Here is a 22,250-nt window from a genome sequence, read left to right as displayed (position 1 = left end):
CATGGTGCAAGTAGCGCTCGATTTTAAAGTGAGATATAAATCTAAGTTACCATCTTAGGGGGTCACAGACCTTTGGTCCATTGATCCCTTCATAAGGAGTACATATATCGTGTTTTTAACCTTTCCATCCACCGTTTGAGTTTTTAAAGACACCCTTATCACTTCACTTCCCAGAGTTATCGATATCATCCCTACAGGGTTACGTGGATGGTGTTAAAACTAGTGTCTACTTTGGGAACACAACTTATGCCACAAACTAAGGAGCACTACGACCAAACGCAATGGCATATATTAATTGTGTTTATGTCTGTTTGTGTTTGTTTGTGTACTTCACTTTACAGGTGCTGAGATACTCCTGATTTTGGAGCTTTTTTGGAATGAGCGACCCGCTCTTCCATTTTTTCTAAAGCACTTTTTTCACCTTTTTTATAATTTTCACTTTCACGCCCCCAGGTCAGGGTGGACGATTAGAGAGTCCATACCGCCGGGGTTTAGTCCTGATGAATGCCTTGGTAAATTGAAACCACCCATATGGCAGAAACATGTTGACTGACTTAAGTATTCTCTCTGAATTTAACCAATCCTAAAACCTTGGCAGCTAAATTCAGACACATAATACTCTTCATTCGTGTCTTAGGGATCACTCATTAAACTTCTTTTTACTGATACCCTTTTAGGCACTTTTAATTTTAATTACCCTCACAACACGCCCCTCTTCACACAACCAGCTCCGCAGTCTTTCTGGCGTCGCAGCACACCAAAGAGGCACTCGGCCTCTTTGGTGGGGCCCAGTGATGAAGCATGACACTGACTAGGTCGGTGTGTGAGGGCCTTCCTATCCACCCAAAGTGAGTGTGTGATTCTTATCTATCTCGCTCCGTCTCTGTGGCTGTTCTGAGACTTGTTTGACCTCTCTGTTTTTGTTTACTTGTACACTTGTGTCAAGTTGAGTGAAAGTTAGCTTGTTAGAAAGAAATAAAAGGACTTAAGTTTAGATTGAATTTGTGGTTTAAAATAAGAGCATATACAAGGGGTTTTATCAAAATGCAATGAGTTGATTACTGTTGATTAGGAATTGTAGCAGACTTTTTAATTAACAAAGCAAATTAGTAATAATATTGCTGTTTATAGGTACTTTCTTCTGGAAGGCTAGCTGGGCCTCCTAAAGTGCCAGGAGTGAAAAAAAGGTCAGTACATAATATGATTTTCTCAAGTTTTTAACTATTCTTATCACAGTAAACTATTACGTCTAAGTTGAACGGAGCCCAATGGTGATTGTTCCATTAGGTGATGCTTAGAGAATCAATGGTATTCTCAGTGATACATCACACACACATTGTGTTATGGCCACACAGAGATAAAATGCTAATTTCTAGACTTAAATGTGCCAAAAAACGTTATTGTCAAAATCACTCAATGATTTAACTATTTTTCAGAGTTGCTGTACGAAAAACTCAGTCCTCCATGAACTCGCTCTATTCCACTGACTCTGAGGATCAGGTAATTTCTTTTAATCATTGTCACAATACCAGTAGTTCTCATATGTCGGTGATGTAGGTATTCTGAAGTTGACCCATTTGATGAACTCTTTCTAAAGTATGGTATAGAAATGCATGCTTAATGGTTTTATAGGATTTAACATTTGTTTAATCATTGTGTTGGGGTGCGGAATCAGCTCTTCCTGTCCGTGGGATGGCACCGACCCCGTGAGGTTACAGCAGAATCTACAAGTTCCTCAAGAAAACAGAATGCCTTCACTGATCCACTGTATCTCTAAAGTGAAACATCCATTTAAGTATCCACACAGGATCCTTCAAGAATTCTGTAACCTGGAGTGCACTTCCTGTAAGACCCCCTCACTCCTAAGACTTCTGGAATGCCATTGAAGACCACCTCAAAGACCAGTGTCCTGCAGCAGTACCAGTACTAGGAAGAGGCTGGGCAGCAGTAGGTAGCCCAGCCTCCTCCACATACCACAAAGAACAAGACTCTGTCCACTTGCGAGCAACAGAACCTGGGCTCCTTCAAATAACACATCACATCTGAGTTCTATGATATGTACTGGTCAGCATCCATATAATGTGTACCTCAGCCCATTACTGGACCTCGTAATGTCTTTGAGCTTCACATACTACAACAATGCAGATCACATATCTCATATTGAAACTAGATACTTGGGGACTACACCAATACCTCTGAGTCATCGCCCAGTGGAAGCGTAGGAGCCACTTGAAACTCAACTCATACAAAATACTGATCCTTACCTGCACAAAAGGATAACTACCAGCCAACTGTCATTTGACCCCAACATATCTGCCTCACTTTGGCAAACTCTACTGGAATATGAAACTTGGGAGTGTTCATGGATCCCAGCGGATCATTTGTCCCTCACAAGTGAACCAAGTTACAAAACCCATTTTATGCACTATGAAAACCCTTTAACGCATCTTTTCCACCTCTTGCATCTGCAGAAGGTCCAGGGTACAATCGATCTATTCCCGCCATGCCTAGACTATTCATGGGGACCTTACCTAGGAGCGCCACTGTACCTACGCCTAATACTTCCAAGAATCCAAAATGCACAAGGGAGACCACTGCTACATGCATGCACATCTATTCCCTCAGCCCTCCCAGCTTTTTAGTGGCTACCTATAGCAAGGTGCGTCTCTTTAAAGGCCCTATGCCTTCCCCACAATGCAATCCATATATGGCACTGGGCCCTCCATCATTCAAATGAAACTTCAAAGCATGCAGAAGGGAGCCATGTGTATTAAACTGCTACCTATACTGATTAACAGGCAACAAATAGTGGCGTTGGGTACATTTTTTTCCAGGCCCTTCTCTCTGCCCTGCGGAGTCCCACAAGGCTCCACACTGAGCCTGATATAGTTCAATCTTTATGTGACGCCATTGGCTACACTTATTTAAAAAACCTGGCTTTTCTTTAGCCTTATACGCAGATGACACTCAAATTGTGGTGTCACTGGTGAAACATGAGAACAACTCGGACCTTGCATTTAGAAGTTGAGTGAGTGATGTAAGTATTTGGATAAACAACGATTGCCCTAAGCTGAATTATGCGAAAAATGGAGTTATTATTTTTGGCAACAAGCCATCATTCTGGATTCCGGAATGGTGGCCTCCTGAGTTAGGACCTCTCCCAGAACCAGCAAACAAAGTAAAAAACCTAGTTTTTTTTTTGCTGGATAAAAAACTTAAGCTTAAAGAGCAAGTGAATACATTACATCTGCCTCATTTTGCTCTCTGAGGCTTGTAAAACAAATGTATGTTATTGTGCCATCAGAGCTTTTGAAGATAGTAATCATCACACTGGCACTTTCAAGGCTCGATTACTGTAATAGCCAATATTTTAGTCTTGCATCAGGATCTCTGAATAAGCTTCAGACTTTGCAGAATGTGGCCGCTCGATTACTTCTTAAAATCCCTAAATTTGAATCAGTTTTAGGAGCCATCAGGAAACTTCATTGGCTTCCAGACAAACAACGTGTTAGGATCAAGGCACTTTGCCTGGCCCACAAATCATTGCAGGGACCAGGACAAGCCCGATAAGCTCAAATGATATACCCCAGGGAGGACGCTATGTTCAGGCTTAGCTATGAAACATGTAATCCCCCTCTTCAGGAAGAACAACCTGGAGTGGAAAGAGCTTTTTTTAGGACCACAGCTCTGATCCCGAATAGCCTACCTTTGGAACTCAAAGCCGCTCCCTCGTTATTTACCTTTAGAATGGCCTTGAAAACTTGACTCTTCTTGCAGGATTAGGTGATAATAGAGGATCTGCAATGACTACCATTTTTGTAGCTGTACCCGTCTTTATAGCGCCAAGATGCCCCTGGTCAGGAGCTTGCGCTTTATGAATCACTCTCATTAGTACTCTCAACCTAGAAAAGTTGTGCATCATTGGAACCTTCTTCTCCATATGGGCAGCATAACTCTGGAACTCCCTGCAAAGACAAACATCCTATACCCCCTGAGGTTCACGTATTTCTTAATATTCTGGCTTTTCGTCAGCAGATAACTCCTCTATATTCACCCAAAAAGCAGAATCAGTCTGCCACACGTGGATGGGAGGTATGGGCATATTTAAACTAGCAAACACGGCCCCGGTCACGTGGATGACTCGTTACAAAATAGGCACAGGCGAGCAAGAGCCCATCTACCCGGGACCGGCGGTGAGGGGTAGGTCTAACCAAGAAGACGCGGGATAACGAAAATAAGTCTTCCCTTTATGCCAGGCGCCCGACAGCACCCGAGTTGGCCGGTCGGCTAAATTGTGATTTCTTTACCGGCATACGCGGTTGCTAGCAAGGCGTATTAAGGCAGCAGCACCACGGCGCACGACCGGCAGCCGGGCGCTTTAGACCAGCACCCCTTTCCCTGTGGGTATTTGTCATCGCATAATAACCAGATGACCTGACATTTTTTTGCCTAAACCTAGATACTAGTACGATTGGGAACCGTTATCAACCGCACGAATGACGAGTCAAATGTTCGGGTGAGACCAGGCACTAAGTACTACTGAGAGGGCATCTGAGGCTCATGGCAGGGTCGACATTTGATACATCTTGCTGACTCTAGAATACTGCGAGAGTGTGATATGTTTTTAATTCAATTAAATTGACTGAATGTCTGTATGCCGTTGTAGGCGGTTTTTGGCACCATGCATTAACAGGGAGGCTCATCATAAGGAGTGAACTGGGGTCCACCTTAAAGACAATAGACTCCTCAGTTCCGAGCCTCTAATAGCCGCTATAATTCTACATTGCTCCTGACACCTCTGCTATCTTAAGGGACAAGTCTACTGATATTATAACACAGTGTAGCAGCGAGTGTGACCCTGATTTTGATACAGTAATTATACATATGCAAGATGTCCAACTTTGAAATAAGACTAATGCCAGTTGTGTATCAACCAGCCTGTTCACTATGAGGTTCACCCGCTGTTCTACCCGTCGGGTACTGTTGTTGTAGCATACCACTACCTGATAGGTGAGTGCCTATAATAACTTATATTGTTAGCTGAATACTGCTGCGCCGTTTTTTAATGATGTCTTTCCACATGAGCTTGCTGTGCACTGTGCTCACCATGGATGACTAATGATTGTTTTAATCAGATGCTAGTAACACAATCACAGGCATGGAACACTGAGTGCTATCCGGTCACCCACCTTGTTACATGTTAGTTTACACTGTGTGAATTGCTTTCTCCTTTTTTCCCCTACCCAGGAACACAGAGCGCAACACAGTTACACAATTTCCCCTTATTTTGACAATGCAAATCAGTGGAACAGCCATACTGTAGATAGTTCTCTTTTAAACAACATAGTTAGACACTGGTCCTGATGAATCGCCAGTCTATTTGACTATTTGGCGAGAAACATGTCGACCCAGTCACATACCAGGTTAGCTTTGTATTAGGGTACATTATTTCCCTACAAGTCTAGTCCTTGTTCAAATTTTAATTGGAGCCAAGGGACCTCCAGAATAAAATTGATCCTGGTACCCTTGCCCCCATTTTAAACCACTTTCACGTCTACACTCTCCTGGCCCTACACCCGCACTTCACCTATACGGCAGTTGGAAAAAGATCTCCGCCAAAGAGTCCTCTTAGAGGTGTTGCCCGTTGGGTATTGCACCGCCGACCCAACGAGGAGCATTGCCGATGATGAAGCATGACACTCGCAAGGGTGTGTGAGGCCACTACATCCAACAAAATGGATGCCCATTTGTAGGTACCCCACGTTGCCCTGCAGCATCCCTAACCTGTCTCCAACCAAACTAGCACTCCTTTAGGAACAGCCTGGCACCCCTCTTGTAAATTGGTACTTCTGGCGAACACCAGGACTGGACCTTCCGCTCACCTGCATGAGCGGTAAATTCGCTAAACCTGGCACACAGGGAGAATTCTTGTTGTGCCTTTCTCCATTTCCCTTTTGTTGAAAACATATTTAAAGCTGTCCATTCCCCTTCACTCTTATGTACAGGTACACAACAGCAGTTTCCATAGAGACCTGACTATAAACCTTTACTTTTCCTAAAAAGCGCGGTCTAGGTAGTATGATGCTACATGGCCAACAAAAGCACTTCATTACCTTTCGGTGCCATATAAATGTAATTTGTATACACTATAATACATTTCTCCCACCTTTTTGTACAAACTGAATTAGCATAGGCAGATTCACAGGTCAAATAGGACTCTGTTAATTTTCAGTAGTTGGTATCGGGGGCGGTGGGTGACATTTCAAAGTGGTGGGGCGCAAAGTGATGTGCATACAGCACCATAGCGAGCGTGCCCGAACCCCAAATGGAGGGTTTGGGGGGGATTACCGCCCCCCCAAGAAAATTTTGAAAAAAAAGAAGAAAACTCGTGCATTTTCAAGCAAATTTGAGAAAGCAGGAAGGTTAATAAAGCAATTGTGAAAGTGCAGTTTTTACATTAATAGATGGCATAACATAGGTAGCAGCTTATTCAGTATTACCACAGAGCTTCATACATTCTGTCCTATTACGCTCAGGTGCTGAATTCAGACTATAAGACTTTCATGAAAATCTCAGCTCTAAGAGTAGAAGTTGTTGCACAGCAGTTGGGAAACAGCCTTCACAAAGCATTGGGAAAATGAGAGGCAATTACCTGAAAGCAAACTGAAAGCAATGCATCAAGTAGTAACTTAAAGCAATGCATCCAGCAAAACAGTGCATGCTGTCAACCATACAAAAGTAAACTAAAGCAAGTGTGAACCTGTGAACCTTCACTTTGAAAGCAGGGTGCTAGTCAACAGGCCAGTCACAGTCACATACATTTAAACTGAAGAAGAGAACACCTCAGCATGCAGGCACCAACATAAAAGCACCAAGCAAGTCAAACAGTTTAATGAAAGAAAAATGAAAGCAATACTTCCAGCAAACTAGACAGTGACTCAAAAAGTAAACTGAAGCAAGTGCACACTGAAAGGAATGCACAGTCATAAGTCAGACATTCACAAAAAGCAACTTACCAAGACACCCAATCAATTACATGGGAAAAAACTTGAACCAATGCACCCAGAAAACTAGACCAGCACACCAAAGCATCCCACCCCTGATAGGATGGCAGCTGTGCTCTTAGGGTCACCTCTCAGTTTTTTGCTAGGGTTGAGCACCCCCCAGTTTTATGCCCTGTGCGCCTGAAGGGGAGACAGGCAAAAGGGGTCATAATGGGACATCTGGCACAGCCACTTTGTAATCGAGGTCACCCACCCAGCTCAAGACTGAGTTACAGGCGGATCTTAAATCTTTAAACAACCACAAGGGTCTCCAGCTAGTTGGTTCTTGAGCCAAAAGAGTCCTCAGCTCACTGGGAGTCTTTACATCGCACCTGAGATGACATGACAATGTCCCTTAATCCGGAGCAACTGTGGGGACTGGTCTGGGTCTGACTTGGTACATCAGAACTGCCCCATACCTTACTGCATTAAAAACATTCAACAGTTTCTGGAGTGAGCCACTTGTACAAATGGACATAAGTACACCGAAACTCTGGAACTGTCACAAGTAAGCAATCTGAAGTCTTGGCAGCTGTAAATAAACACTTTGACTGTCAGATCACCAATTAGCAATTAAAAGGCTTAAAAGCTCACAAAAAGCAACTAAATTACTCCAAATGTGAATGTCACTTCAGAGCAGCTTTCGCCTTTCCCTTTATTTTCACTCTACACACTCCAGCAGGCTGCAATCACCAGGGAGGAACACATCCAGCTCACAATTTGACTTCCCAACAATAAAACCAGCAATTTACAGAGTATTGGGTTGTGACAATCAAGGGTTCACCGGTTTGGACAAATGCCAAACACCTTCACAAGCTTTCATACAATGAAATCTCCTAGCTTTCCCAGACGGAAGCCTTCAATATTTATGCTGTTCGCACGCCATATGCGGAGCTCTTTTATCATGCGCAGAAGATGGTGCAGTCCTGTCACATACACACAGTCCAGGCACTGAAGAAACATTGTTCGAGCTTCGAGAGATTACTATTGAATTCCAGTGACGTCTACATTCCTTCCAAATTGTTATGAAAAATGTGAAATAAAGATGCTGCCAGCTCAAACACATTTTGTCAGTAAGCCTTTAAATTATCTTAATTAACAGAGAGCGAGGCTTATACTCGAACAACACTTAGTGCTTTTTCTTGAGTCTCCGTTTCACATTGTGTCGTGTGCTACATGTATACATATTTATGTACAGACTATAGCTCCATACAGTGAAAATATGTATACATGTAGCACACATGGCTAACTGGAGGTCCGTGAAAAAAGTCAAAAAAGCACTAAGTGCTGTTCGAGTCTCAGCGCCGGCTCTAATAGATCCTGTGATTCGGGGCAAATCGCTTCGCCTTGTGGTGCTTACAAACCTCTGAGCTAGTGTAATGTAGCCAGGGTGGGTGCACAGGTAATACCCACCAAAAACTTTGGGTCGAGTTTGCAAAACAACAAACTCTCCTGAGTGAACACCACGAGGCTGTTAGACTGCACAGCTTGAATAGAAAATGACTGGGCTACCAACTTTACTCTGTTGGACCTCACCTGTGACTTAACAAACAAGGGCTCAGCTTCAGCTACAGAACGATATCCGTACCTCCTACCGGTGATTCGACGCTGAAGTTACACATTCTTAAGACTAATAGCTTCATATAAAACATTTTTGCGCATATGTACTATATTCTAAGCATTTAAGTACATTTTTCCCTACATTATTACATTATTAATAACTATTGCGTGTCCTGATTATACATTAGAAAGATGTATATCGCATTATAATGCGGGTACAATTTTCTGCGTGCCATTTCTAAGTAAAAAGATTTCTGCAGCAACTTTTAAACGCATTCCAAGTGGGCAGTTCGAACGTGGTTATTAAATCGAAGACAATTGTTGACTAATTTCTTCCACCAATGACAGGCTTGCATGATATTTAACTTTACGTACAACCAAGTGCAGCAAGATGGGTAGAAAGCAGCACACAGAAACGTTACAACACACAAAACTAACCCGAACACAAACTGCAGAGTAAGGTGCAGTGCTTGAAAGATTAGTGGGTCTGCCATGTCCCACCAACAGAAATCCTGCATCCTAGCTGTAATTTTCTAGACCTGCTCACGTGTGCATTTTTGTGCTCTACACAATAATACAATAGTCAAAATATCATTTTTTCTAAAATAATGTTATTGTGGTATCTGATTGGATGGAAAAATAACAGCAGATTTAAACTCTTGCTGTTGAAGTCCGTTTATGGTGGAGTGTCACTGATAAGCAGATTGTGCCACTACTCTAGTATTGTATGTGCTGTGCCTGTTGTGTGTGTGAATGAAGACTTCACTGCTGCGTATATTCAATGAGTTCTGTTTCAACCCTTTCACTACAGAAAAGCCTGAACGATTGGCTTTTTCGTTTCTTGTTGAATTTGCTTTAGGCAGGTCTAGGCGCCTCTCGGTTATTATTTTGCCTTATCCACTCCATTTTTTGCTTTTCGGTTTTGGGTGTCCTCTTTAATGTTCCCCTTGCCGTTGCTCTGTGGTCTTCATCTCGTCCCTCATTGGACTTGTCAGTTTGTGACCCTCAGTCCCAGACCTCCCCACCTAGGTTTATTTGCTTTGCTCCGTGTTACCGAGGGCCCTCGGTTTACAGTCATGGGCTTTAATTTAGCAGGCACGTGGATTCGGTGAGCAGTGGCATTGCTCGTCATTGGTTCAATAAATAGGAATGGCTTTGAAAGGCAGGACCAGGACTGGAGACGCGGTGCCCTGTGACCGGGGAGCGGCTGGCAACCTCCCTGCTCACTGTCTTCACCCTTCCCAACCCTACTACCCCCCTCTCTTCTCTATTGCTGCCCCAGTCTCCCTTCTACCTCCAAATACTCCCTCGCCATTTATGTCCCTTCTTCTACACCGCCATCTCTCCTTTCTCCCTGCCAGCAGCACTATGACTAGCTCTTGTGCACCCTCCTCACTCATCCCCTACTGCCCTCCACACTACCACACCCTCCTCATTCTCCACTGCACCCCTCTCTCCTTCTCCTCTCTTAGGCCATTCCCACCTCCTGGTTCCTCTTCCCGCTCATCATTCCTCCTCACACCAACCCCCGCGCTTTCAATGCAATTCCCCCTCCATACCCCACTTTATTTCGCATTAATATCTCTGCCCTGCAGCTCGTGCTGTCTCTCTCTTAATCTGCAGCTACTGAGCTGTATCCTGCATGGGGGAGGGGCAGAAAGCCTTTGATAGGGGAGGGAGGCTCATTTTGAATGCAAGTATTTTATGCTCCCTTTGTGATGGAAAAAAAACAGTGATTATTGGGTGGCATGGAGCCAGCGAGGCCTGTGAGGGATAGGTCTGCTGTTTGAGCCATTGGGATCGGTGTAACCTGAGGGGTAGCTTTGGTGTCCGAGGGCGAGCTCCGTGTCACCCGATGTGACCTGTGATTTACGATTCTACTGCTCTGCGCCTGCATATTCAGAGATCTTGATAACTTGGGGCCTGGTTGTGCTGTCAAACCTTTTCAGACGACACGGGGTACCTCGCAGACCGCTCTGCTCCTGGGACCCTTAAGACTGGTGTAACCCGAAGGCCAGCTCTGCCGCACGAGTTTGTAAGATTTTTAGTACCTACAGATTGGCACTGCTCTGTTTACACCCCCTATCCCCCGCCAGCCGTGAGGGGGGCAGCAGGACTTCCAGAACGTTCGCTGGGCCAGGATTCCCGCCCTCACTGCGGTTGGAGCCTCGCGCACTATGTCCACCCCCCCCACCCCCACCCCCCCTTATAATTTTATAAAGAAGGGAAAACTTACCTGACCGCCGATCAGCGCCGTCTGCATCTTCTAAGTTCTGGGACCTTGGCGCCTTCACTGGAGCGGAAACCCCGCCCTCCGTCCTCAGCCAATCCTGGCTCTGGAGCAGCGCCAGGATTGGCTAGGGAGGCACATCTGCTGCTCGCCCCGTCGCCCTTTGGAAACCCGGGCTGTGGCAGCAAACAAGCACCCCTGGGTCCCGCTGTGGAACTTACAGTGCGCATGCTTGAGAAAGTTGCCAACTTTCCCAAGCATGCGCACTGTAAGTTCCCCAGCGGGACGGTCTGCTGCAGCCTTGAATGTTGACTGTCACTCAAGCTGCAGCTGGCCACCCCCCTGACTGTGCAATTCGCCGGTGGCTGATCTGTTGCAATGCAAAATGTATTTTATTGAGAAGATTGGCCGGCGGCTTCGATGCAGGTCCATGGTGGCTGGTGGGGCTACACCCCTACGCCCCAATGGACGCACCGCTGCTGGTTGGTATCGCAGCACTGCCAGTATTGCTCTTGTATTTTATTTGTTTTTCACAATGCTGTTTTAATTCCACTATACATGTACTTTTCTGAACCTCGCTTCTAAATGATATAGGGTTGTGATCTTGCCAGAAGTTGTGGTTGTTGGGAACACTCTTGTTTACCTCTTCAAATGAACTTTTTCAGCAGACTAAGTTGCTGTCTTTTAGGAAATATCCTTCTAGAAAACATTACAGCATATTTGTCCTACCCAAAAAATACTTCATTCCATTCAGAGTTTGCCAGGCTTACTAAATTGCTTTCTCCAAACTCTGTAGGCACAGAACCTATTTATTCCTTCTTTTCAAAGCTTGTTTCCTATTCTTTCAGTTTCTAATATAGCACCCAACAGGTTTCTGTGCTTAGAATATTTTGGTATCTGTCCACCATATACTAAAGCATCACCTAATTGGCATGATTGAAATGGTCAAGTTACACCATTGCTTCATAAAATTTGCTTCTCTCTTCCTGCAGGTTGTCGTCATTCACAAAGGGCTTGATCGCTGTGCAGCATTATTAAAGGACATTTTACACAGTGAAGGTGATGTTAAGAAAGTATGTCTTGAGCTGTGTTTGATCTGCGGAAGACCTTTTCTGTTTTGACACTTCTTGGTAATTATTATTGTTTTTTTCTCCAGATTCTGAAATCATACGTTCTAATCAAGGAAAAACAGTGTTTACTAAAACAGTTCCAAAATCATTGACGGGAAAAGGGAATATCTCAAAGAAGAAAATTCCAAAGAAACACGTTCATGCTTCACGTGTTCAGAAAGAAATTAGTAAGTTCTTGTGACTTTCGGTATTTGCTACAGAGCCCTCATATATCAATAAATTGCCACATACGTAATGAAGATGGTGAGAATTCAAACAATCAGTTATCCGGGAATACATGTACCCAACAGCAGGTCTCAAAGCTCACACACTTTCATGGGAAGATGTGATACGACAAGTATGAAAGCGACACATGAGTAGCAAGAGCTCTCTCATCTCCAGTGCGGTCTCACTTCATTATTTTCACCACTTGGTGGGGTTGATGGAAAATAACATGCACACACACACTTAGGAGTTGGGAGTAATCTTTGCAATTGTAACTGGGAGTCCATGTATCTTCCATCAGCTAATATAAGTAAGTCATTTTTTTATTGTTTGATAGAAATAATTACAACTAAAACATTAGTGCCATGTGTAGAACAAAATTCATTAATTATTTTAAGAATAAAATATGTCTGTAGCTAGAACCATTAACAATGCCATAAATCGCTTATTATTATGCAACTGTACACAAAAATACTTAAATTGTAACATACCATACTGGAACATTAATAACCCATATACACATCTTTATCACAGCAGTTCATTGATCATAATAAAAGTAATGTATAATGGCTAAATAGCGTCATAAAACAATTTAATCAAATTGTAAACATTATGTACCAACGTGCAAATGGTCAATAAAGTGCCTAAGTGTGTACACATGGTCAGAAATGCCTAATCTCACAAGTAACAAAAAAACTGATCAGCGTAGAGCCATAATAAATATTGCGCCGTAAAATGATTCAATAAAACTGTAAAGATAATGTACTATTGTGCAAATGAACAATAAAGGGCCTCTGTGCTTACACAGAGTATGTAAAGCCGAATCCCCCAAAAAGTCGGGAACTGACCAGTATGGAACCATAATGTATATTACTGCACAGTTTACAACAGTTAGATGACCTCAATTGTACTTTAATTATATTATGCAACAGAATACCAAGATGCTTCAGATGTTACCTACAGTACTGGTCATTATTATCTCATATACACACATTATCACAGTAGTCCATTGATCATAATGAGAATAACATATTATTGGATAGCACCGAAAGACAGTTTAACTAGATTTTACACATTATGTACCATTGTGCAGTTGAGCAATAAAGTGAGCCCATGCCTACACATAATTTATAGAGCCTGATCTCAGAATAATTGGAAAACTGACAGGCATTGAACCAAAATATATATTACTAGCAGCCCGTCCCGACGTTGTCCGGGATCAATTAGGCTTCAGAGCCCCTGCCTGCACGTAAAAAAAGGGATTGGTTAGTCTCTGGGTATATTTAAACCTTTTCTTTCAGACCATGTTTTGGGTTTGCATAAGCGCCCACTTTTCCACCTCCTGGGCACCTTTTTAGATGCTAGGGCAGCATTCTTTCGACTTCTGTAGACACATCTGCATCATATCCACTCTTGTTAGTTTGCTCACTGACTTTCTGACTGTGCTGAAGTATGATCGTACTGCAAAAGCCGCTATTTGGTTTTCTGTACGCATACCAGCCCTCTCAAGCCTTCTGCCATATCCCTTGCGCTCCAGCTGGCTGTATATATCATATCTGTTCCCTTCCCACGCGACATCTACTACACCTTGTCACAGCACCCCTTCCCACGCGGCATCTACTACACCTTGTCACCTGTTCCCTTCCCACGTTGCATCTAATACACCTTGTCACAGCCCCCTTCCTGTGCGCTCGGTCTTTGTACCTCAATTCCTGCTCCCTGGCTGCCTTAGCATCACGTTACTCCGCCCCCTTCCTAGCGCTGTTGCCTTGTGACTATCACACAAGTGAGTGACCCCTTTCCTGACCCTCTCTGCTACTCGCCACACATCTCTCGTTTATCGGGTCCCCCTTTCTTTGCCTCTCGGTTGCTCCAATCACGTCTCACCAGTCCTCCAGTCTCCGCTCTTTGCAATCAATGCTCGGACGTCAGCGTTGGTTGCTCCAATCACGTCTCACCAGTCCTCCAGTCTCCGCTCTTTGCAATCAATGCTCGGACGTCAGCGTACGCCGCTCCTCCCCTCGCTCCTGATGTCATGACGCACCTCGCGGCCGGTGCTACTTTCAAGGGACCACTTTTTTTTATGGTAAATTTTTTTAATTACGTTTTATTTTTATATAGCCTATGTCCATCTCCTGGACATCCCCCTTTCCAATGCTGTATTGGGTGTTGCGATTGGTGGTGTTCATTTTGAGTTTACCTGGCTCAGAGGACACAGTTCTCTCTATATAATAGTAGTATAGATTACACTGCACCCCACATCAATCTATCTCTCTCTCTCTCTATATATATATATATATATATATATATATATATATATTACACATCTAAATTCAGCATGTTATCAGCTATAACAATGAACTTAGTAAATTGGCCAATCAGAAGGGTTGATATTCCAAGTAGACAAAGGATTATGGATTGGCCGCATGTTCTCCCTCCATGTTCTATAAACAAGGGTTTCCGGAAAGTTTGCCGTGCTTCGAGTAGGCGAGGGCAGGCACACACTATGTGCGATAGAGATTCTTTAAAGAAACCACAAAGTCTGCAACAGTTTGCTGACCGTTTTTGTATCCATCTAGGGATGCCCTCCTTTGTTGACAATCTGTTGTTTTTAAACAAATTTTTTAAACATATTCTATTGAGTTTTTATAGTACCACTTGGGTGATGGCCCAACATAATCCAATTGGATACAAAATAATGAAAAGTTACCAGACCTGGGAATATCGATGGGTACAGTTCGTGTATATATAGCAAAAGTGAAAAACAAAACTTTAAGCAGACTTTACCACCCCACCCGCGTTAGCAAGCAAATTTTGAAACACTTGAATACCCAAAGAGATTAAAAAAAAATATGTCATACATTATGGCCCACAACATCCCATGGTGCTGTTTTTTACGGGATTTGCGAAGGAAGAGGAGGAAGGTGAATGCCCCGGTATGTAGCCCATCAAGACCATACTTTTCCGTGTTTTGGGGGACAACCTCTCACTTGAAATCCTGCTATCTCCGCACCCATGCATTTGTCTAGCTCTTTTCGCCACTTTCCTTTTGTTGGTGGAGAGGTTCCCTTCCATAACTGAGCGATATCACGTTTGGCGAATGTGAGGGCAAGGAAGATAAGTGTTGTTTATATCGGTTCCCGCCTATGTCCTCTGTGCTATGAAGCATAACAGTCTAACATCATGTGGAAGATCTCAGGACAGCACCTCTTTAAGGCAGGTTGATACTTCACGCCAGAAGGGCTGTAATGCCGTGCAACTTCATACCGTATGGAAAAATGTCCCAGCCTCCCTGTTGCAGCGTAAGCACTGAGGGGATGCAACGACTCCCATCGTCCAGAGACGAAGACGTGATACACGCGATGGACATGCTTGGACTGAATAAGACTATCTGGAGGCTACTGCAGCGCCCTGGGACTTGTTGTTGCCTCCGCTCAGTCATCGTCCGTCAGGTCTGGGATGTCATCCTGCCATGCTTTCCTCGTTTTACATAGAGTTGTGATGGAGTGTTTTGTCAGTGTTTGGTATATCTGTCGTATTTTGTGTGCGCCTAGATCGTCCATAAGGAGGAAGCCTTCTAATGGATGGAATTCAGGGAGGTCGTCTAGGTTTATAAGCGATGGGGTTAGAGCATGGCGTAATTGGAGGTACCTGTAAAACTGGGTTTTTGTGGAGATGGAACTCCTTCTGTAATTGCTGAAAGGATTTTAGGGTGGTGCCCCGCGTAATGTCACCTGGTGTGGAAATGTCAATCTGGTCCCACTGGCGGAACCCCTTCAATGTGACCACCTGGCATAAATAATTACCATGCCGGAGGAGCGTTGTCTGCGTCAACCGCATGGCCACCCTATTCGCCGGACGGTATACCTCCATAGTTGGATCGCTGTTCGGCTTGCGTGTGGTTAAAAAGTCAAGATTCTGGGCACTATACAGTAACCGTAGGAGGGGCGTTTTCTCCATGTGTGTTCTAGAGCGAATGCCGGGTCTGTAGGTGAATTATACCACCAGTCATTAATAACTAAAAGGTGAGCAGCCACATAATAGGAGTATACGTCCGCAGCGGAATAGGTGGATTGCACACAAGGCTGTAGTGCCTCTCTAATTGCCCCTCCCCCATAAGAATTTATTATGTATAGCATTGATTTGCGCGAACCACGCTTGCGGTTTATGATATGGGAAATTTTGAAGTTGAATAGCACTCTGGGGAGAGAGACCATTTAAAAAATGGCCGAACGTCCATATAGCGAGAGAGGTAGGGAACCCCATATAGTAGTCTCATCACGGAGGCTGACAAAGAGTGGATTTATGATGTGTGCCCATGAGATCTTTGTACAAGGAGACACAAATACTCCCAGATATTGGGAACCTTCTGTGGAATGTTTTATTAGAGATGTCCGCGTGCTTCTGCCCTGCTGACCACATACTGGGAACAGTACAGATTTAGCAGGGTTGGTGTGAAGCCCGGTAGTCTGGCCAAAGACTTGGAGTATCTGGAGAGTACGCAGGCCCGAGATCAATGGATTAGTCATAAAAAACAAGAAGTCTACATATAATGTATATGGTCTGGTTGTGATCGTGACCAGTCTAAGCCTCTGAGCACTGGATCCCACAAACCCATGCCACCAGGGGTCTACCACCAAAGCAAAAAGAAGCGAGGACAGGGGGCAGCCCTGCCGTGTGCCACGTTTGATGGGAAAGAAGGTAGAGCGTTGACCAGCAATATGCACTGAGGCTATAGGTTCTGTATAATGTAGGCGCACGTATGCAAGAAAGCATGGACCAAAATGGATCGCCTCCAAGAGTTGGAATAAGTACTCCCAGCTAAAGGAGTCGAAAGACTTGTCTATATCAGCCAGGAGTAAGGCCGCTGGGCGACCCACCTCCAGGGCCAATGCAATGGCGTTATGGACCTGACGAATGTTATGGCGGGTGGCTCAATGTGGCATAAAGCCGGATTGGTCTAAATGGACCAAATCTCGGATGCAGGTCTGCAAGCGATCCGCAAAAACTTTCACCAGTAGCTTTGGATTAAAAATTAATTAGGGAGATAGGATGGCATGAGGATGGGTCATCCAGTGGGCGGCCGGGCTTTAAAAAGAGGACAATTTCAGCCTGGCGCCAGTCTTGAGGCAATAGCTGCTTCTCGAGGGCCTCATCTATTGTTTCCAATAGGTGTGGGCCCAACATGGCCATATGGGGGAAGGAATTCCATTGGGACCCGGAGCTCTACCTGGTTGCATTGCGGTCAGCGCAGAGGTTCAGTCGTCTATTGTAATAGGGATGTCTAATTGATCTCTCATCTGGTCTGTCCACCTCTGAGGGGGAATATCCCGAAGGAACTCCGCTATGAGATCCTCTTAGAGCTGTTCTCTCCGGGTGTATAGTGTGGAGAAATGATTTGCGAATTCCGCCACCACTTCTGTGGGGGATGTATGTAAGGCACCGTCACTACCCCTGATAGTTGGAGCTGTGGCTGGGGCTGGGGCTTGTCCGGCTTGACATAGTCTGTGTAACATTTTACTGGATTTGTCCCCCCCCCCCACTGATATATTTGATATTGAGACGCCAACCAGATTTTTCACCTCCTCTGTAAGGTGATGTTGCAGCTGTTGTTGCGCGAGGGACAAGTTTCTCTGAAGGGTCGTATTAGGATCGTGCATGTATTGTCTCCAAGGATGTGCACTGGGTCTCCAACGCCATCCACTGAGTGGAGCATTTGCGTTTGTCCTATAACTAATGTCCACCCCTCTGATAGTGGGTTTCAGGGCCTTCCAGAGGGTTTCTTTAGATGGTGTTGAGTCAGTATTTAAGGTTAAATGTTCTTGGATCGCTGTGTGTAAACACTCCTGGTAATCCGGATTGTGCTACTGCCATGGTGACATCCGCCATCTAAAGGGAGGCTTTTGAAGGTGTAAGAGGAGTGTCACCGTGACCGGGGAATGATCGGACAACCCTCTTGGGAGATTGGAGCCCTGGGCAAACCTGTGTACATAATTCTCTGGTGTGAACAAGTAATCTAGGCTAGGCATGGAACCGTGGACAGGTATGTGTAGCCTACCGCCATATATCAGCCCATCCAAGTGCCCCGGCAAGCGACGATAGTTTTGAGGCAACGACTGGAGAGTCTACCCCCGCTCCCCGTCCCCTATCCAGTGGTGTCATAGTATCATTCCAGTCGCCACCCGAGAGTGACAAACCCTCTGGAAGTTCGCTCCATAGATGAGTATTACCTTCCACAAACGTGGTCCCAAGAGGTGGGGGTGCGCAAACACTGCCTAGATTGAGTGATTCACCACAGAGCATTCCCGACAAGAAAACAAATCTGCCCCCAGGATCTACCCAGTATGAATGAAGGGAACACGACGATGGATAAGAATAGCTGTTCCATGGGAACGCCTAGTGAAACCCCATGATATACCTGTTGGTGCCCGAACCTAGCTAGGCAGGGAGCCTTATTGCCCAAGAGAGGAGTCTCCTGTAGGAGAAGAATGTCAGCCCCGTATTGTTAAGCTTGCCTAAGGACAGCCCCCTGTTTGACTTTGTTGAGAAGCCCTCGGACATTTCACTTCACCCCCGTCAGGACACCTACATGGAGAACCGCTGCCTGAGTGGCCATATATCTAGTCTGGGTCAGAGAGTAATGGTCTGCCTAATGAAGAATGGGATGCGTGTCTGCGCGTATAAACAACAAGAAATAACATAACTCTGAATCCCAAGAACCCTCCCTCCGTACCCCCTCCCCGATACTGCCAAGAACTAGAAGCATCTGTCGCCGTGTGGAGCACCTGAGGACCCCCAACCGAAGATCCCAAGGCACCCCCTCCAGGGGATCCCAACCTCCCCATAGAACATTAACCGTGGGGTACAAATGTCCGTGTAGGTCAGCCACAGCGCATAACATCCACCTCCACTGAGCAGAGTAGGCGGAGTAAATCCAAACGATGGACATACAAATATGTGCTAGCGGGAGTATCGTAGACTGTGGGTCAACCAAGATGCTCGCCCAGGGCTGGAGGAGTGCCGGTCAGAGCTGAAGTGATGCAGCTGTTTTGATTTAGTCCTGCGTGATCTGTTCCGCTCCGAGCCCCTAGATGAGTGACTTCATTGGTGGCGGGGAGTGTGGTTTCAAGTGGGCCCTTTTCGTCAGACCAAGCGAAAACTGCTTCAGGTGGATCAAAAAAGTAGGTCTTAGAATTGTATATTACTCTGAGCCTGGCAGGATAAAGCAACATGTATGAAATGTTGAGTTCTCGCAGTCTCCGTTTTGCTGTTGTTAAGGACTATCTTTGTTGTTCCACAAGACGGCTGTTATCCGGAAAAATCACAATGGGCCTGGAGTCAAAAACAATTATATCTTTACTCAACCGAGCAAACTGTAACACCGCGCGTCTGTCTGCATAATTTAGCAGCTTTGGGGATGACCGGCCGTGGATTCTCTCCAGGGGGTGGCTTTCTCGACCACAAAGCATGCTGAGATCATATACACAGGCAGAAGGTCTTTGAACCCTCAGGTAAGCAAGCAATTCATGGAGTTGCCCTCGCAGCCCTCTGGAAAACCAACAAAACTGAGGTTGTTGCTCCTTGCGCTGACTTCTGCGCCTTCGGCTCTGGAATCAAGCTCCTGAGAAATCACCATTAATTTATTGACATGCTGTTGAAGGGCTTCACATTATCTTTCACGGATGATACACACTTTAACACTATAATATCCACAACACACGTCTAAATTAAACTATAAAATAGTGAAACACAATTAACATTTTTAAATTAAAAACTATTATTATTAACAACTAATAATGAATTAATTAAAATCTATTTAATACCCACCATTTACCCGTTTAACAGTAAAAATAACACAAAAATAAACAGTTACCCAAAATAAATATCAGATAATTAATATTAACGGACCACTATATATTAATTGGTTAAATACAAATTACTTCCCATCCTTTACTCCTCTAAACACAACACACCTACAATTCATTACACAAGTACCATAATTAATTACTAATTCATTAATGAAAATTAATTGAGCAATTATTAATTCATAAATTAAAAATAAATACATTACTTCCCACCCTATAAGCACCACAACACACACCTAAAATTAATTACACAATTACCATAATTTAAATTAATTGGTAATTAATTATGGTAAGTACGTAATTAATTTTAGGTGTGTGTTGTGGTGTAAAGGGTGGGAAGTAATTTATTTTTATGGAACTAATCTGTTTATTAGGTAATTTGGTAGGTGACTTGTTTGTTGCACTCAGCTGTATGCCTACAACCACAGGGGCCGGCGGCTACATACAATGCGTTAAGGGTGTACATAAGTTACTCTGATAAGGCCTACATCCTGGAAGCTGGCATCAAGTAGAATCAAGACTAGTAAATCAAAGCGGCCTGTATATTCAGAGAGCTTTATCGGCCCAAAACGAGAGTCCACCTAGAGGAAGGAACAACAATAGAACAACTTTTCCCAGTCCACCCACCCCCCCCCAAATAAAGAAGAACATGAAGTAAAAGGGGGAATCCGTATCAAAATATCAAGAGCTGCATAGCGACCCTACACCCCAGACCCACCCACTTCCATCTGCTTGTCTATCTGGGGCTCATGTCAGTCTGTTGTAGGAGGTATCAAGTGCAGTACTAGCAGGAGTTTGGGGCAAGTGACCTCACGGAGATCCTTCGATAACATTGCAATAAAAGGAGCCCAACGTTCAGTATATTTCTCGCCTTTCTGATTTTGGATTAGTGAGAGCTTCTCCATTGCCAGGGTCATATAGAGCCTATGGAGCCATGGAGTGATCTGGGACCGCAGTAGTACCCCAGTGTATTAGGATCGCCTGTCGCACTGGAAGGAGAGCCAATGCCATCTGTCTGCTGCGTAGCGACTCCAAAGGGAAGGTGAGGGGGTTTGATAACCCTCGTAGTGTGTAGGCCGGGAAGCGGGGTATCTCTGTCAAAAGCTTCATCAATACCTGCTCCCAGAATTGCTCCAGCCTCTGGCAATGCCCCAAAAGATGCGCTAGGGTGCCTGACATACCGCAACCGCACCAACATTCCTCGGTGTGGCTTTAGTTCCATTGGTGGAACCTAGCAGGGCTGAGACACCAATACGACGCAACCTTAAACGGGGATTCAGTCCCTGCCATGCTATATGCTGTGTGATGTGCTCTGTAATGGATGTTTTTCCATTCCTTATCCATGAGGGCCCTACCCAGCTCCGCCTCCCACTGAGTTGTCCGCGAGTGCGAGTCCCTTTCTGGCTTTGAGTAAGGTGTACATAGAGTTCCGCTATGAGGTGCTTCTCACCGTTTTCTTCGCTATCCATTGCTCAAAAAGAGTACGTTTACGAGAAGCAAGTGGGAGGCAGGCCCGAGAAGTGGCCCAGTGTCGTTGGTTGTGAATAATAAAATTCATCCGAGTGGGGGAGGTCAAGATCGAGGCGCACTCGACTAAACTGTATGATGCCTTGGAGGTCAAAAAGGTGGCCCAAGCGCTTGCAACCCGCTTCTCTCCATCTCTGGGCAACAGCGAACTTGACACCTGGGGAGAAATCTGGGTTGTCCACTAAAGGAGTCATTGGGGAGGGGAAGGTAGTGAGGCCTTTTGCGAGTGCAACCTTGTCCCAAACCTTCCGTGACCGGCGAAGAATAAAGCCACCAAGAGCGCAGGCGGCGGGGAAGCCAGATTTCACGCCAAACATTCGCGCCCGCCTTCGCCTGGTCCATGAAGGTCCAGAACTTCTCCGAAAGAGGGCGGTTCCATCTCTGTGAATGAATGGTAGCCTCACCCCTCCATCGTCCCTGGAGCGCGATAGCTGCGCCACCGAAAGGCGCGCCTTCTTATTACCCCAAATAAAGTTATTCAAAGCTAGCTGCAGTGACAGCACAGCGTTAGGCGGCGGAGTTAACAGGAGGGTCTGGAATAGATACAGGATGCATGGCAGAATCATCATCTTGACCGCCGTAATGCGCCCAAACCATGATGACTTGTTTAGCCCAACCGTCTAGCGCTCTTCGCGTCTGCGCCACCAGAGCCGTATAGTTCACCTCCAACGTGCGTGGGAGCAAGGAGGTC

At 45.0% G+C, this 22,250-nt stretch overlaps 1 protein-coding gene across 2 annotated transcripts in view; it reads left to right on the top strand.

The window, feature by feature from the left end:
* CCDC14 (coiled-coil domain containing 14) overlaps positions 1 to 22,250 on the top strand; it is a 221,436-nt gene that overhangs the window by 4,047 nt on the left and 195,139 nt on the right. For both annotated transcript variants that reach the window (XM_086957082.1, XM_086957083.1), the window contains exons 2-5: positions 1,132 to 1,187; positions 1,437 to 1,500; positions 11,826 to 11,892; positions 11,990 to 12,130. In XM_086957082.1, the coding sequence (XP_086813208.1) occupies positions 1,132 to 1,187; positions 1,437 to 1,500; positions 11,826 to 11,892; positions 11,990 to 12,130 (328 nt within the window). The remainder of the gene's footprint in view (positions 1 to 1,131; positions 1,188 to 1,436; positions 1,501 to 11,825; positions 11,893 to 11,989; positions 12,131 to 22,250) is intronic.

Source organism: Lissotriton vulgaris, chromosome 2_1 (genome assembly GCF_964263255.1).
Source record: "Lissotriton vulgaris chromosome 2_1, aLisVul1.2, whole genome shotgun sequence".
Classification (NCBI taxonomy): Eukaryota; Metazoa; Chordata; class Amphibia; order Caudata; family Salamandridae; genus Lissotriton; species Lissotriton vulgaris.
Note: the sequence above shows the minus strand (reverse complement) of the source record. Positions and strands in the feature narration are given on the sequence as shown.